Source organism: Glycine soja, chromosome 7, assembly GCF_004193775.1.
Source record: "Glycine soja cultivar W05 chromosome 7, ASM419377v2, whole genome shotgun sequence".
Classification (NCBI taxonomy): domain Eukaryota; kingdom Viridiplantae; phylum Streptophyta; class Magnoliopsida; order Fabales; family Fabaceae; genus Glycine; species Glycine soja.
The window spans coordinates 554,262-571,334 of NC_041008.1; the positions used below are offsets into that span (position 1 = coordinate 554,262).

Genomic DNA, 17,073 nt, shown 5'->3' on the forward strand with positions numbered 1-17,073 from the left:
ACTTGATACATGGCAAAGGAATTTTAATTGTTCTTAATTCTGCTAACTTGTCATTTTTGTGCAAGGGATACATATTTGTCTTTAAAATTATGTGAACCAAATCATCCGATTGGCCAGTTTGATCACCGATTTATTTGTTATAAATACTTTAATGTTATTTATTATTATTAAATGTCTACGTGATTTTCCTTCTTATCATAATGAATTAGAAGATGCAAAGATATTTTGGGGGATTTCAAAATCAAATCCCTTAGTGAAATAAGAAAGAGTCGCACTATTTAGATCTCACTTTTCAACTTAAAAAGAGGTATGCGTAACAATATTGCAACTTGTAGGTACTTTAGTTTAGAAGTTTTCCCTATTTTGAAATGTGGTATTAATCTCTCTTCCTTTTAAACACGAAACTTATAAAAAAAAATCCATTCAAGCATATTTTATACAAAGATATAAAGAAAATGTAATATCTATGAACCAAATACTTTTTTACTTTTTGCTTCAAATTTCAACTTAATTATAAGTTACTATTTTTTTTTTTTTTGTGTTTGTGTGTGTTGAACAAGTTTCTCCAAAGAATAGCAGCAGCCAACTCTCCATTCCATGGAGCTATCAATGTTCACTAGTGTTTTGGAAACATGTTAAAAACCGTTGTCTTAGAACATGATTTTATTCTAAATGTGAACCCAACATGCACTATAGCTGGAATACGTTCCTCGATTTTTTATTTTTAAAAAAACTCTTACTAATGATAAAGAACATATATAGTCAGAGGCTATACAATGTAAAAATTACTTTCAGTGCTGAATTATTGAAGTAAGGTTGAGAAAGACAGCATGCTGATAATCATCTTATCAATTAGTACTTCAAGTCTTCAAGTGGGGAGTTACAATTAGTTTGAAGAGGATTGCTTCATGTTAGGTACTACACTGATGGTACTAATAACGAATATTACTATGCACTTTCGACCAAAACATGAAAATAAAGTCTGTACAAAACTCCAAGAAATAAAATATAGTTACTTGTGGTATTGAAATCAGTCTTGTCTAACTATTTGGTGCTATGAAAGAACAGAAAACTAAGAAATCTATTAGTTTCGTGTGCGAATTTCCTTTGTTCTGATACAATAATTTCATTTTGGCTGGTAGCTATAATAAACCATATCAAAGTTATTTTTCTTAATATGATTTAAAATGCACTGGAAAACATTTCCCATGCCTTTGGCTTCTTTTGTGACTATTTTGAAGATTTTTTTTTCTTTTATATATAGATATAGAGAGAAGCAAAGGGGAAAGGAGCTAAAATTTTCATCTAGATTGCTGATTCCAAAGACACAAACATGTGGGGTGATCCATTAGGGATTTGGGTACTATTTAAGATGTGGAGTGTGGACCCCAATTAACTAAAAAATCGGAGTGTTTTGCTTTTTTCATGAACAGAGATTGATCTTAGAATTTTAGTAAAAAAATACAACCGAAATGGAGGGATGCTCCTCTGTCACACCTCCACTTTATATATACACTTGAATGTCCTATCTCTTTATTGCCCATGTTTTTTATCCACTTATTTGCATAACATCAAATTCAAATGCCATTAATTTCAATGTGAAAATTTGATCTCAATTCCCAAGTTTCTCAATCAGTGAATGATAATTTAGCTAAAATTATTTGGAGAAAATAAGATCCATATTCATTTAAGATCACCGGTAATCTATTGAAATAGTAAAGTTGGCTTCTTCATCTAACTTTGGAATTAATAATTTTGTAGAAATCATTAGTAACCCCAAGAATTACAAGAAGTTCCTGTGTTTATGCAATTTTACAAGTTTAGCTAAGAGGGTGGCACATTAATTTGTATTTTGTCAAAAAAAAAAAAACATTACTCCTTCCCTACCAGCTACTTCCATGCCATAACCAATTTGATCACTTCCACGTGTAAAAGTTGGTCAAACGGAAATACTTCACACAGTTATGCCATGTTGAATGAATCCTTCTCTGCCCCACTGACTCCATTAATGAAGACGACAAAACAAAGTAACATTAATATATTATCATTTTCAACTGTCTCCTATTCAAAGATTTGATTATATGAAGTAGTAATAAACAACACCAATAAAATACAACTAGAAGAAAGCAAAACCAACAGTCCAACAACCTACCATCTCTTTTAGCTTCTTTCTTTTCTTTCTCTCCTTAAAACTACACCCTTAGTTCTTCACTCTTGTATTTGAATAGTTTGTTTCTATAATGGAATTCAGATCAAAATCATGCAGGAATGAGAGTCTGCAGATTGAAAACTACAGTGGTGGAAGGGTGGCACCAACAAGCATGCAAGATCTGAGGTCTTATAGTTACAGTGCAAGCTATGCTGGTTCTGCTTATCCATACAAGATAGGTAAGGAAAAGGAAGTGAAGGTGGATAAAGGGAAAAGCACAGTTAGCAATAGCAAAGTATCAAAGAGTTGGAGCTTCAATGACCCTGAGTTGCAGAGGAAGAAGAGGGTGGCTGGCTATAAAATATATTCTGCGGAAGGGAAAATGAAAGGCTCACTAAGGAAGAGTTTGAGGTGGATCAAGAACACATACACTCAAGCTGTCCATGGATGGTGGTGAATGGAGATTAATTGGTATATAGTTATAAACTATATAGTAATATACTATTGTTTTTTACCTTTTTTCTTTTCTGTTGTGATTTACTTGTTTTGATATGGACTCTAAATCCATTCAAATCAAGTTACCTTCCTTAAAAATGTTAAAACTCTACTCATGTGTTGAACTCCATAACTTATTGGTATCAGACTCCCAGTTCCTCTAAGCTTTTAGGGAGGCATGACCTATAAATTTTAGCAAGTTGCTGCTGAATTTCCTAGTAGTAATGCTATTGGTTTTGAACTAGAATTTGGTCGATTGCTCCGCAATTTTATTTTGATCGTCTTAAAAGAAAACTAAAGGGGTGCTTTGGGTGAGTGACTCTTCCTCGTGAGAAATTATTAGATAGTTTGTGATCTATGGTACCGGTCAATCTCAATAGGACATGTAGTTGGCATTTTTAATTTAAAAAAAGAAAATAAAAATCAACATATAGAAATTTGTTAAAAATACTACCTTCAGTCCTTTATATGAGAAATAAAAGATAAAATTTTAGAACATAATAGTCTTAGAATTATATAATAATTTTTCCTTCTTAATTCCCATTAATAAAGTTCTGGTCCACTTTATGATTACCAGATGGAGAACAAGGATGCAATTATTAGTTTAAAGCTGTTCGGTTTTCACTAGACATATCCTTAATGCTTATTTCTATTATGGTAGTATAGGTGCATGGAAAGCAGACTTTAAAATTATAATACTAGCAAAGAAAGAGTATCAAAATTCTCAGAGGAAAATTACAGAGACATCAGTAGAGGCAATTAATTAAAGAAAGAATTGGCTGTCTTGCATTGCAAGTGATACCAACATAATCTCGAAGTGTTAGGACAAAACTTACGCATCTACAAGATCTATGTAAAGTGTAAACTAAACTGAAGAAGTATACAAAAGTTAAAATTGTTTAATGATAGAATGAAAATGGAACTTGCATTGAAGAGAGAGTACAACCTAATATACAAGTTTGGTTCAGTGTAATAGATAACTGTCTCACTAACTCACTTGGTGAGGCGATACACTTGATTTTGCTTTGAAATAGTGACACAGTCAGATGCTAATGTCTCTCCCTCTCTCATTATTTGGATACATAATAAAATAGAGTACTTAGAATATATAAGCGGTTTAAATATTTTTTATGTAAAAACTAATCATAAATAACATATCACTAAACAAATTCGTTAATTTTGACTATAATTATTTTAAATGACGTACTTGAAGTATTATATAATTAAGTGTAAAAAATTTTAGGATTAAATGCAATTTCGGTCTTTCTATTTTGTTCATTCTATAATTTTGATCCTTTTATCTTAAAATTAAGATATTTGATCCTCTTATTTTTTTAAAAATATGTAATTTTAGTCTTTCTATTTAAAAAATTCATAATTTTGATCAAATTTTTAATTTTATCTATAGTTTATTTCATTTCTTTTGGTTTAATTAAATCCTAAACCTAACATATTCATTTAAGGTAATATCAAAAAATGATTTAATTAATTACAAAAGTAAGAAATGAAAGAAATAAAACATAGTTAAAATTAAAGATTAAATTAAAATTATAGATTTTCTAAAATACGAAAGACAAAATTACAGATTTTTTAAAATATGAAAATCAAATATTTGTATTTTAAAATAGGGGACCAAAATTACGAATTTTTTAAAATAAAAAAATCAAATGTCTCAATTTTTAAATAGAAAGATCAAAATTACAAATTAAATAAAATAGTGGGAGTAAAATTACATTTAAGGCAAATTTTTATATTAACCGTGAATCAAAATTAAACTTATCAGTCCAAAGTTCTGAAACTTTTGTCTATGGTTATTTGAATAGGAAAGCAAAGGAGTTTTCACGCAATTCAATCTTAATTCCTTATTAAATTTCAAATGTTGAACACTTCTAATAGGACTAGCTGTGCTATTTTCCTTTACCGAAAATTCAGTGAAGCTTCGGTTTCAAAGTTGTTATGAAACGGCATTCTATTGTACATGTCTAATTAAAAGAGCCGGAGAATGAAATGACCTTGCAAATTGTGTTTGGATATACTATAAATATAAGTATAAATTAATATCAAACTTAATAATTTAATCATACATGATGAACAAAAAATACAAAAAAAAAATACACTGTGAATGCATTTTAATTAAATTCATATATATAAGCAGCTTACACGTAGCAATGATTTTACGAATCCATAAATAAACAACCAATAATAAAACAACGAAAAAAGTTGGCCTTAAGACTCATCCCAAGATGAGCCTTCTCGTTTTCGAATGTCTTTAAAAAAAAAAACATGATCCATCCAGCTCATTTAGTACATTATATAAATTTCTCCGATTTTTACAGCATATTTTAATGTTCTCTTATTTAGACCCAATTTGTGGTGCCTCTTAATACAAGCTGTTTTTTTTCCCTCTCTTTTATTTTCTTTTAGTGCCGTCACTCCGACAAATACCACCGACCATATCACGTAAGGATAAGAGCAATTAAACGCCAGTGTTTGTTCAAAGCAATAATTTAAAACCTTGATAAAGCCACACAACTCCGGTTCACATCTTGCTCACAAAATCTTACACTTCCCCTACTAATAGTTCGTCAATGATATGATATGTTCTTATTATCATTTATTCTCAAAATGTAGGATAAAAAAGCAAGAAACAAAAATGACTAAATATCGAAGCAGTCAGAGAAAAGGGTCGTAAAGGTGAAGCAAAACATTTGTCAGTATAACACAAACTGTATGAACAGAAGCCTTTTACAAGGCCAGTTTAGTTAGGAAGCTGCCTAGACATATATTTTTATTGTATACTTATGAGGGATAATTCCCAACTTGTTTGCAGCTTTTCTTCAACACAATGCATAGACAACATTCCACTCCTTAGTTCGTCAAAAAGAGTATAAGCCTTTTTAGAATTTACAAAGAAGAAAGGTGATCGAGAGTGGTAGCTGCTAATAATGTACCCTCTCGTCATTGAAATGCAGGCTCTCAATACCCCTAAGAGTTGTCTCCAAATTCTTTATGTTGGATGTGTTCCTGCCAGAGGATGTTCGGTTGTGCTCAGATGTCATGATAGCTGAACTTCTCAGAGCCCCAGGGAAAGGGATTTTACGAAATGCTCCCTGACTTGAATCCAAGGTCAGAGAACGAGAGGCCTCGGTCTCACTGCCAACTACATCACGGTTGCCTGAGACAGCACCTCGCCTTGCAGATCCACTTGGCCGGAAGAAATTAGAACTTGACAACTGATAAACCATGCAGAGATTCGTAAATAACATGAAAACTAATTTCCTAATAAACAGAACTTTCTGCAAGAAATATGCTGACTTCATAGAACAGATAATCAATTCACAAATAAATACACCACCATCGCATCTTTAGATCCATTTGAGTCATATGTAACTGGGCCTTTTTGTCTAGATAAGATTCCGTCATTAACAATAGGTCCAGAGTTTCTCCTACGAGTAGGATCTGATGAAGACCAATTATTAGGTCTACCATCCTCTCCACCTACATAGAAGTTGCCCCATTAAGAAATTGCAAGAGTTACATACCAACAAAGCATGAAAAGGATAAGTCAAATGACAAACTATGAAGGACAAAAGGCATCACATAATAGCTGACAGATTATTGAATGGTATGACACCACAATCTAACATCTCAATCAAGGCGAGTAAATGATAGATCAGAGATGTGAAGCAAAAAGAAAGATCATACCTAACTGTCCATCACCATTTGCAACCAGTGGTGGCACACCTGAACTTGGTCCAGCGGCCGGACCCTGCAAATGTCACTTCCACTAAATAATCTAAATCTCAACAATCAATCAGCTAATACAATAAGATAGCATGCTATCACTTACAATAGCACGGGCAGGGGCAGTGGCACTTGAAGATTGCTGATATTTCAAAATGGTCCAATCAAAGACATAATCAAACTGGAATCCTGGTGCAAGAAGTCAACAACAAAAAAAGGGAGAATAAAAAAACATAGCCAGGTCCCTAAAATATTCTTATCCCAATATAAAATATAAATAGAAGAACAAGGCTCAAACCTTCACGAATGAAAAGGTCACGTAGAAGTCTTTTCAAATAAGCATAATCTGGTTTATCATCAAACCTCAGTGACCGGCAGTAATGGAAGTATGAAGCAAATTCTGAGGGATAGCCACGACAGAGAGACTAACAAAGAAGCAATCCACAGTCAGATACAAATTTAAAAACAAAATATAGGCATATATGATATGAAACAAAAAAACTTCACCACACCTCAATAGAAGTAGAAACTTTCTTCTCACTAATCTTCTCATACTTCTGCTTCTTAGTACCAGCTTTCAATCCCTGCCAAGGTAGACTGCAGAACTACCAAATAAAAAAATAGTAGGTGATAAAAATAATAAATTAAATAACAAAGGAGAGAGGCTAATTACCTTCCTCTTAAAAAGTACATAAGAACATATCCAAGTGATTCTAAATCATCCCTACGGCTTTGCTCTATCAAAGCATGAAAATGACATTTTCAGTTCCAAATCAATGGTATTCAACTAAAAAATAAGAAAGGGTATTGATTAAAAGTGGCATAAGAGCATACCAATTCCTAGATGAGTATGCATACTAGCATACCTAGCAGTTCCAGTCAAATTCTTGTTCTCTCTGCAGAAGATTAGAAGGAAGTCAAATTTACAGAAAATCATGAAAGTACAGAATGACAACTTAGTGCCACAAAAATCAAGTTCTATCTTGATCTTTAAATGGATAATTCGAAAGACTATGTAAATTGATAATATAGAAATAAAAAATAAAAACTAATTACAAATCATTGCAGAGAAACTAATCAAACAACTCATGTAAGTAACAATAATGAGTCATGATTGATTAAAGAAACACATTCACAAATTGCAAGGACATAAAATGGCATTAATATTTGAAACACAAAAGAATAGAAGGTTCCAGTGCAAGCCAACTTAGTTTCACGTCTTTTAAGTTTTAATGGCATCAATTTTGAAGCTACTATTCTTTTACAAGAAAACTCCCACTATATAGAAACTTACTCACATAAATAGCTAGCAACTACTTTATAACATCCAGATATAGGATTTGCCATAATATTAGATACTGGTCCCAATTCCTAAAAGTTGAAACCAGTTTGAAATTGAACTTTACAAATCATAGTGAATAAAATCAGATAAAAGTAAAGATGTCATAAAAGTACCTGTAAGGAATATGCTGATGTGTAGTGGTGTCTCTATATTTCTTAGCAAGGCCAAAGTCAATGATATACACCTAAAAAGACGCAAATTTGAAAAGGATACATCAATTACAGGAGATGATAGAAAATAAATAAAGTTGAAGAAAACCAACAATTAAACACATACTTGATTCGCACGCCTCCCTAAACCCATGAGGAAGTTGTCTGGCTTGATGTCGCGATGTAAAAATGATTTGGAATGAACAAATTCAACTCGATTTAGCTGCACACAGTTCAAGACATTTAAAGAAAATAAGTGGAAGTAAGAATTAAGAAAGATGTCTACACAATGTGGGAAAACCTACCATCTGATCAGCAAGCATAAGAACAGTTTTGAGAGACAATTTCCGACTACAGAAGTTGAATAAATCCTCAAGGCTAGGGCCAAGTAAATCCATCACGAGCACATTGTACTCTCCTTCAACACCATACCATTTCACATTTGGAATCCCATCTGCCAAATAAAAGATGGCCAACCCAAAAACATTTAAGCTGAGGGAGTATCACAAAATCAACAAATTTTTTTTTCCAAAACACACAAATTCATCAAGACGAGAGAGATTACTTCCTCCTTGCAGTATTTTATACAGCTTTGATTCGTACAACAATTGAGGATGCTTGGTTTTGACACTTTCCTGAATCAAAACGAAAATAAAACAACAAAACATCCAATTAAACACCTCCAAGCCGGCTCTCAGTTTCAACTTTGCAGCAGAAAGAAACACAAGAATTCAACTGCCAAGCACTTAAGAGCAAAACTCAACCAACCAACTCCAGTGTTAGAAAACAAACTAAAAGCACACCAAAAGATATTCAATATCCCAATATCCCATAGCTCCAATCTCACTCTACAAAAACTACAACTATTTCTTACTATTCATCATTTCAATATCACTGAAAACATTCCGATTCCCCTAAATTCTTCAACTTCCTAATTTTCTCAGCAACCAAACAGGATATTTGAAATTTGCAAACATAAAAAGAAAAACTTTATTTTTCAAATTAGGGTAGGTCGTAGGTCCAAACACTCACAAGCTTAACCGCAACCTCTTCATTTGTCTGAATATTAGTTCCTGCAACAACATAGCAAAATTAACACACCGAATTCACGAAAACTAAGGAATTCCGCAGTAAATATGCAAAAAGCGAAAAGCAAGTGGAAGCAGAACGCACCGAGATAGATCTCCCCGAAAGATCCGCTACCGATTTTCCGACCGAGGCGGAACTTGTTCCCAACTCGAGGTTCCATTATTCGACGGAAACCCTACGGAGTTTGGGAAATTGGGAATTGGAAAAGCGAACACGGACTCGAGCTACGACTTCAAGTAGGTCATGGTAGAAGAAGAGGGCAAAATTGGGAAATGGGGAAAAAGCGGAGGGCAAAATTGGAAAAATAGAAACGGATAAAAGAGAACGGAGACGACGAAGAAGAGGGGACAGAGAAAGTGAGTGTGAGAATGATCGTAGTCTTCACACACACGCTCACTTACCCTCCTCGCGCTTTCATGTTTTGTTGAGTGATGAAACGACGTTGTTTTGAACTTTGTTTCGCAAATTAGGGTTTAGGGTCCGTTCGGTAGAGCCGAAAGAGATAAAAAGAAAAAGTGAATTAAGATGTAAGTTTTAAATTAAAATAAAGTGTGAATTACAAGTCATTTTAATGTTCATTTGTCTCAATTTTTCATCAGTTTTCTTTGCAATCAAAAACACCCTTAATTTCCTCTTTTGATTTGGGGAATATATATATATATATATATATATATATATATATATATATACTCTTAAAGACAATATTAGTGATTCCTATAGACTTGTCAAATTTGTTAGTAGAAGGTGAAAATTTGTTGCAAAAGAATTAAAAAAGACTCAAATAAATGACTCTCCAGTCTCCACCGTGATTCTTCGTCAACAAATACTTTTATAGTTATTAGAATTAAAATCAATTATCAATTGTGGGTTCTAAATAGGCAAAGAAACGTAAATTGCGCAAAATATAAATTGCTGAAACGTAAATAGCCAAATGAGATTCAAAGACTTGGGAAATAGGAAGGCTTCCATGACGCAAGTCAAGTTTATTGACCTTGTAACGTTGGGTTAGGCCTCTTAATGACATTTTTTAATGCCTACACAAGATTTGTATCCTGCAAATTTTAATTCGACCACGACAACTTAAATTATAGAAATATACCCCTCCCCTCCACCCTCCACCCACCACCCACCCAAAGGAAATTAATACGTACATGATACAGTCAATATGCAAAGAATTTGAATAGTATAATTAATAAACAATGGGTTTCATCCTTTTTGGGAGAAAATTTGGGAACCAGAAGTTCTAACCAAAATAAAACTATTCAAAAAACCCCTGGCCCAAGAAAAGAAAAAAAAAATAGTAATACAACTTAACTGTTTCATTTCTTGAAGGTCAATTGAATCACAACCATGTGGTAAGAGAATTACACACTGACACTTCTACGTAAATATGTTACATACAGCAGCTTCCATGCTTTTTCCGTCGAATGGGGACTTCAATTCACCCCCATTCAATCAAACAATATAATAAGCAACCCTAAAAATACCCAAAACTGTTAACTTATGTATAGTGTCACGATGGGGCCGAAATAGCCAAGGTAGATTGCTTCTTCTGCAATCTTCCCTTAAGTTGCCTGATCTTTGCTTCCACTCTTGCAGTGAACCCAATCTTGGTTTCCTGTCTGGCCTTAGAACGCTCCCTTGTCCACATGTGTTGATCTTCAATATCCTTTTTGTAGTACTTGATTTCTTGGATAATGTGATGGTCCATGGGATTGAAACATCTTTGGAAGGATATGTGGGCAAAATAAGGAAGATTGCATGTAACTGTAACTAAAAGGGTTGTTACCCAGTAAATGGGCGCAGGACCAAGAGATTCAACCAGTATTTGGTAGGCACTCCTGGAATATTCTGGAGAAAGCATTCCATACAAGGAGAGAAAGATGTACCAAGTGGCTATGCTACCCCATACAAACAGGTGCTGAATCCATGTAAAGTGGCTCATCGTAAGCGCAATCTGACAGTTGACAGTCCAGATGATGCAAGTGAACATAGTGGTCCCAACAGCAGCCATGTCAGCTACCTGGCCATCTGCACGGAATGCTTGGTCGTAGAAGATGGTGACGATGAGCAAGAAGATGATGAGGGAGGAATAGAGACCATTGCCCATCCATCCCAATATTCTATACCAGTCAAAGAACAAATTCTTGGGTCCTTGTTGATAAAGTGCAGGAAACTGCGAAGCACAACAGCCAACAGCTCATGAATAGGTTGGATTATTATTCTAACATGGATGAAACACATTGAAGACATTTCAAGAGAACAAACCTGTAAACAAACTTCTGACGGAACATCTTGCTCAAAAACACCGAGTGAAATGACGGGTAATGATGTCAGAACAACATTGAACAAAATCATGTACCAGTCATCATAAACCGATTGACCAGAGAAGCCTGTGAAGGCCTCAAAATAGAAGATAGTGAGGCCAAATGTAATATTCTTGTAGAAGAAATAACATATCTGCATGCATAACAGAATAGTTTAGAAAAGAAATACAGGAATCAATTCATAATAGAAAGATCCAAATTGCTAAAATATATTACATGATTCTCTATCCATGCAAACGATGCACAGCACACAAGAAATTGAAGGCAAGGCATCCAACGTGTGAGAATAATGATTAAGATGGTTATTAATGAATTACCATTTGTGCAATTCTCTTGTAACACCAATGTCCATGGACTACCAGGAGCCTCTCCAAATATCGAAATTGGGCAATTGCAAAGTCACTAGCCATCACTGCCTGGAAGGGAGTTGCAGGCTTGAGTCTATAAATTTTACATGATTCCGAACAGAAAAACACAATGTGCATTTTGTTGACTAGGAAGTATGAAAATGACAATTAACGAGCAAACATGGGCTAATTATAGTTTCTGACCAAACTATATTCTACATGAGATTAATGATGGAAAGTAAAAATCATAATGGAATCAAAGAATGTGGCCAATTCAAAATATCTTATATGAAGTACAGCAACAAATTAGTAAAATTTAAATACAGATTAGTTGATAATCCGAATTTCAGCCCATATTCAGAAGTTCGGAACAAATTGTCAGAGTGAACAAAGCTAGTATTTGTATTATTGTATTTACTTACATTTAATTTGGCTTTGTATATGAAACATAACACATTTGGCATTGTAATAACTTGCCATATTAAATGCTAAAATCAAACCACCATTCACAATTATAGTTTTATGTGGCATCATTTTGCTTAAGAGCCAGTCATGTAAGCCACTGACCTGCATACCTTCAACCCCACTGATTCCAACACCAATATCTGCTTCTTGAATCATGCCAACATCATTTGCACCATCACCTATTGCTAGAGTAGTCTTCCCAGAACCTTGTTTCACTAACCTGGTTACCTGACACCAAAAGATCAAGGAAATAGGACATCATAAAACAGCACACAAGTCACAAGGTTATTTCTCACAGTTGATATATCAACAGAGATTAGAAAAATGCTACCTACACAAGTGATGCAATGACTATTGCACATAACCAAACTCATGGATTCATCTGAATTTAACTTGATCTAATTTTTCCTATCTAGCTAAGTCATGCACAAATTCAACTCCAATAATCAACTACATAAATGCAGAATAAAATATTAGAAGAAAACCTAAAAATCACAACTGAAAAAGGTAAAAGGTCCTTACCAATGCCTTTTGCTTGGGAGACACACGACAGCAGATGACAGATGCACAATCAACAGCCAATCCCAAAAATAGGAGCTTCATATCATCTTCTAGAGCATATGTCAGAGTTTTCCCATCAATAATTAATGCAAATGCAGCATGAGGATCCTTCTCCAGTTTTATCATTTGGGAACCGTTGGTGATTTGATTTAAAATGTTGTCCTTGATGCCCTGGGGTGTTAAACAAAAGAACTAGGCCTAACATCAGATTAAACTCAAGTCCATAAAGTAAACTCATGTACTCTTTCTCAATGAAAAAAAGGTACCTGTTTAACATCAGTGGCTACAGAATCTGAAACAGGAGTAGTTATACAGATCTGCTTCATACCCTGTCGAAGTAAACTGCAAGCAAATCTGTACCACGGAAAAAAAGTTTCATCACACTTTTTACAGAGCCATTTTTGAACAAGTTAAACCTTAATTATTTAAAACAGAAATGAAATAGTTTCATGAGGTCAAATGATTTGTGGTAGACTGACCCAATGTTGATTGCAGTTTCCATCTTATCCCCTGTCAACACCCAGATCTTGAGACCAGCTTGAGCAAGATTATCAATACATTGGGGAACCTGCAGAGAACAAAAATTGAATTAGGTGGAATATTTGAAGCAGAAAAAACAGCAATGTTGACTATAACGAATGATAAGGCCCACCCCTTTCTGCAGTTTGTCTTCCACAGCTGTAGCCCCAACAAGAATCAACCCTTTCTCCATCATATCTGATACCCGCTCAAGCATTGAATCTCTGTCAGCCCCAACAGCAGCTTTTGCTTTCTGAAATTCATTGTTCCAAGCAGTGTATTCTTGCTCATCAAGCTTTCTATAAGCCAGGGCTAGTGTTCTCAAACCAGCTTCTCCATATTCATTTAGATGTCTGGTAGTAGCCTCCAAATAATGTTTTCCATTCTTTGACAATCGATCAAATATGATACTGTATAAACCAAGCAATAAAATAATGGATGTCAAAGTTTAAAGAGAGGTGTCGGAAATATCTCTGAGCATTCATATGGATGTGAGTGTGTTTTAGCAAGCATCTTTCTTTGGAAGCAGGAAATTGCGGTGACTATTTTGTATAATAGTGGTAAACAAGTTTAAACACAAGTTCAAATGTGATTTCAATTTCCTTTATTCTAACGTAAATTTTAAGCTAACCTGTCAGCCCCTTTGCAAAAAAGAAAAAGACTGCCCTCCTCATCACGCACAATCACTGACATACGCTTTCTTTTGCTAGTGAAATCCAGCAGATTCAAAAGTTTGTACTCTCTGTAGAATTCACCCAAAAGCACATAAATAGAGGACACATCATTTGAAAGAATTGAAAAGCAAAAGCAAATTTTGGAACCCATGATGCGGACTAACCATGGAGGGGGAGTAGAAGAACATAAGAGTTTTTGTGAATGCTTACCTTTCAACCACTTTCCTAGAAGCAGAAAATCTTTCATGTATGAAAATACTAGACTGAGTCCTTCTGCAAAACTCAAAGCCAAATTCTCTTGCTGCTACAAGAAAAGCCCCTTCATCAGGTGACTCAGCTTCATATGTATAAACGCCAGTCTCCTCATTCAGCTCAGGAATGGCAGTGTGGCAAACTGCTAATATTCGAAAGAACATCAAAAGGTCATCTGCATTGGGCTCTTGCAACCAATTACAATTCATGAGGCGGTCGTCTTCAAAACCAAATCCTTTTATGGCATGCTTTTGATCCTCATCTCCTTTGGAAGTAACAACAGTCTCCAGTTCAATTTCTTCAGCTTTTCTAACATTATCCCATGAAATGCGCGCTTTACTCTTAGGCATGGGGAAATTCGAGAGATCTGACTCCTGGTCCTCGTGATCAGAAGCCATCTGCTTTGCTGCAGCAACTTCAACTTCACTGGAGCGCACGCCATATGCAGTACCGGCAATGGAGCACTTCAAAAAGTCCATCTGGTTACAGGTCAAAGTTCCAGTTTTATCTGACAAGATAGTATCTACCTGACCCAACTCTTCATTCAAATTTGATGTCCGCGCATCGGCTGGAGTCCCAGTTTCTTCATCATACATTTGAATGTCTTGGTTGATGAAGGTTGCCTGTAAAACCTTTACAACCTCAATGGAAACATAAAGTGAGATGGGTATCAAATATCCATAAAGAATAAGTGCAGTAATCAGATGACTCATTCCAGCCACTCCAACCTTGTTGGGATCATACTGATATTCAATATTGTCGGGCCGTAAGTACCACCACTTTGGGGCTTGGTACTTTGTCTTGAAGATAAATCCTATGGAACTAATAACAGATATCAAAATAAGGACAGTGAAGAGGGTGTATATGATATAATCCATCTTCTTTTCTATTGTGCTTCTTTTTGAAGGGGATTTTGTGGAATTCTGCATGACTTTGCTGTCATGACCAGTGAAAATGGCCACCCCATAGATGTAATCAGTGTTCCTGAGCTTAGAATCTCGGAGAAGAATTTGACTAGGATCAAGAGGATAAATCTGGCGCTCATAATCTAAGTTTCCAACAAACGTATAAAGATTGGGGTTTGGGTCTTCACATTGTATTGTTCCAGTGAAATCTTTAAAAACTTCATCATTATCTAGAGTCATGGTGGCCTCCAATGATCTTTTCACCTTCAAGTTGGTCTCACCATCTAAATTCATAGTCTCCACATAGCAAATCCCATCCTCGTAACTTGATGACAGGAGAAGCAAATCAGCTGGAAAAAATTGATCCTTATTCACTTTTACCACATCCCCAACCATAATGTTCTGCCACGACCTGGGACCAAAAATACCATCGCCTTTATGGCGATTAACCTTCCGGCGATTAACTTTGACATCCTGAACAAACCTGCGTGAATCTTCCAATGCTTCCTTCGCCATACTAAGCCCCACAACAAATGCCAAAGGGGCAATCATGCTCAGTGGGCTGAAAGGTGAAATGGGAGAGGCTGACAGACATGCAGCCAAAAGGAAGTATATATTAGCAACCCTACGAAATTGTTCAAAGAGTGCCTTGGGGAAAAAGGTAATAACATTGTACTTGGTCGTGGATATATCATTTTTGCAGTACAATAGAGGCCTCTTATCGTGGAGTAGAGGCTGGTTGCAATACACAGTTCGCGAGAACCCGGGACCTTGAAGTGGATGAGGTGCCTCCTCAGTGGTAGAAGGCTTAAGGCAACCAAATGTGTAAAGATGGCTCCTCCGGAGCTTTGCCCTTATCCTCCCCCGCGTCATTTAACCAGAATTCAGCTCAACGTAGAGTTATATCTAACTTACTTAACACATACCCACCAACAAGGAAACCAAAATCTTTGGAACCATCAAACTGCCCCTTGTCCTCAATCCTAAAACCTAACAACACATACACATACCAAGAATAATTCGCTTGAGCAAATAAACACTGGTGATCATTTGATGCATACTATTGAATCTGCATAAGCATAATAAATCAAGAGCGCAAATAACTTAATACCAAGAAATCTAAACTCATGCAAACATTAAAATGTGAACCCCAAAAAAAAAAAAAAGAAACCATTCCAGCTAAAATTCAAATTCATGACATTCCTCGACATCATACTTTTTTATATAAAAGAATCTAAAAACTAAGACGAGAAAATAACAATAATGACAATAATAAATTAATAAAAAAAAAGAGCATGGAAACCAGAGATCATGTTACACACTAGTTCCTTTCCCAGGTATGAGAAGTCCGAGAATTCAAATCGATGAGCTAAACACGAAATGCAATGGTACATCACAATGTCTCAAACCAAAAAAAATGCGTTAAAAAAAGGTGAAAGAAAGTGAAACCAACGTCTTTCACGTTTTATAATTATTATTATTATTTTTCTCAAAATTTCGCTGACAACAAGAATGATCCAGCTAGAGGCGCAACCAATTATCAACAATGCCAGCGAAATGAGGATTCAGAGCAACCAAATCCACCAAATTGAATAGAAAAACAATTTGCAGTTTCTCACAATCCAAAGCAGTAGGAAAAGAAAATTCAAAATCACAACAGAGAGAGAGAGAGAGAGAGAGAGAGAGAGAGGAAAATGCACGCACCGAACGGGAGGGGCCCGTTCATGTCGAAAAAGGAACGTAGCAATGCAGCAAAAATGGGAAAGGGAAGAAGAGAGAGCAGTGAGAGGCTACGCGTGTTGTTGTTGTTGTTGCTTGTTGCAGATCGAAGAAGGAGACAAAACAAAAACGAAGAGAGAGAGAGAGAGAGAGAGAGAGAGAGAGAATGGTGAATGAAATGGAAAGGAGAGAGAAAGAGAGGACAGGGTTTTAGGAGAGAGAAAGAGAGGACAGGACTCTCTCCCTTTCGCTCCTCCGATGCCAGCAATTTCCGGGCCCTCAAAACAATTTTATATTTATTTTTCCATTTTTGCTTCCCAATGCCTTTAACTTTTT

The 17,073-nt window shown here is 35.2% G+C and overlaps 3 protein-coding genes across 8 annotated transcripts; 1 reads left to right on the forward strand and 2 right to left on the reverse strand.

The window, feature by feature from the left end:
- The first annotated feature begins 2,072 nt into the window (after nt 1-2,072).
- Nucleotides 2,073-2,891, forward strand: LOC114418543. Its single transcript, XM_028383958.1, has one exon. It carries the CDS (start codon nt 2,241-2,243, stop codon nt 2,604-2,606), a length of 366 nt encoding a protein of 121 aa, XP_028239759.1. The 5' UTR covers nt 2,073-2,240; the 3' UTR covers nt 2,607-2,891.
- A 2,431-nt stretch (nt 2,892-5,322) lies between these two features.
- Nucleotides 5,323-9,462, reverse strand: LOC114417917 (casein kinase 1-like protein 1). 2 transcript variants are annotated; one of them, XM_028382977.1, is made up of 14 exons: nt 9,053-9,460; nt 8,912-8,952; nt 8,445-8,514; nt 8,185-8,333; nt 8,007-8,102; nt 7,844-7,914; nt 7,223-7,284; nt 7,062-7,125; nt 6,901-6,985; nt 6,687-6,813; nt 6,495-6,577; nt 6,350-6,413; nt 6,000-6,142; nt 5,323-5,877 (listed from the first exon to the last, which is right to left on the reverse strand). In XM_028382977.1, the coding sequence occupies exons 1-14, from the start codon at nt 9,126-9,128 to the stop codon at nt 5,584-5,586; spliced, it is 1,425 nt and encodes a 474-aa protein (XP_028238778.1). In that variant the 5' UTR covers nt 9,129-9,460; the 3' UTR covers nt 5,323-5,583. The 2 variants fall into 2 exon arrangements, with proteins under 2 accessions (XP_028238778.1, XP_028238779.1); XM_028382978.1 differs by lacking the exon at nt 6,000-6,142 and having other exon boundaries at nt 5,690-5,877; nt 9,053-9,462.
- An 804-nt stretch (nt 9,463-10,266) lies between these two features.
- On the reverse strand, nt 10,267-16,992 carry LOC114417918 (probable phospholipid-transporting ATPase 4). 5 transcript variants are annotated; one of them, XM_028382982.1, is made up of 11 exons: nt 16,723-16,992; nt 14,072-16,008; nt 13,819-13,929; nt 13,321-13,597; nt 13,148-13,236; nt 12,935-13,022; nt 12,630-12,860; nt 12,210-12,335; nt 11,613-11,711; nt 11,237-11,428; nt 10,267-11,144 (listed from the first exon to the last, which is right to left on the reverse strand). In XM_028382982.1, exons 2-11 carry the CDS (start codon nt 15,889-15,891, stop codon nt 10,482-10,484), a joined length of 3,696 nt encoding a protein of 1,231 aa, XP_028238783.1. In that variant the 5' UTR covers nt 15,892-16,008; nt 16,723-16,992; the 3' UTR covers nt 10,267-10,481. The 5 variants fall into 5 exon arrangements, with proteins under 5 accessions (XP_028238783.1, XP_028238780.1, XP_028238785.1 ...); XM_028382979.1 differs by having other exon boundaries at nt 14,072-16,087; nt 16,723-16,903; XM_028382984.1 differs by having other exon boundaries at nt 12,630-12,839; nt 14,072-16,087; nt 16,723-16,902.
- Nucleotides 16,993-17,073: the final 81 nt, after the last annotated feature.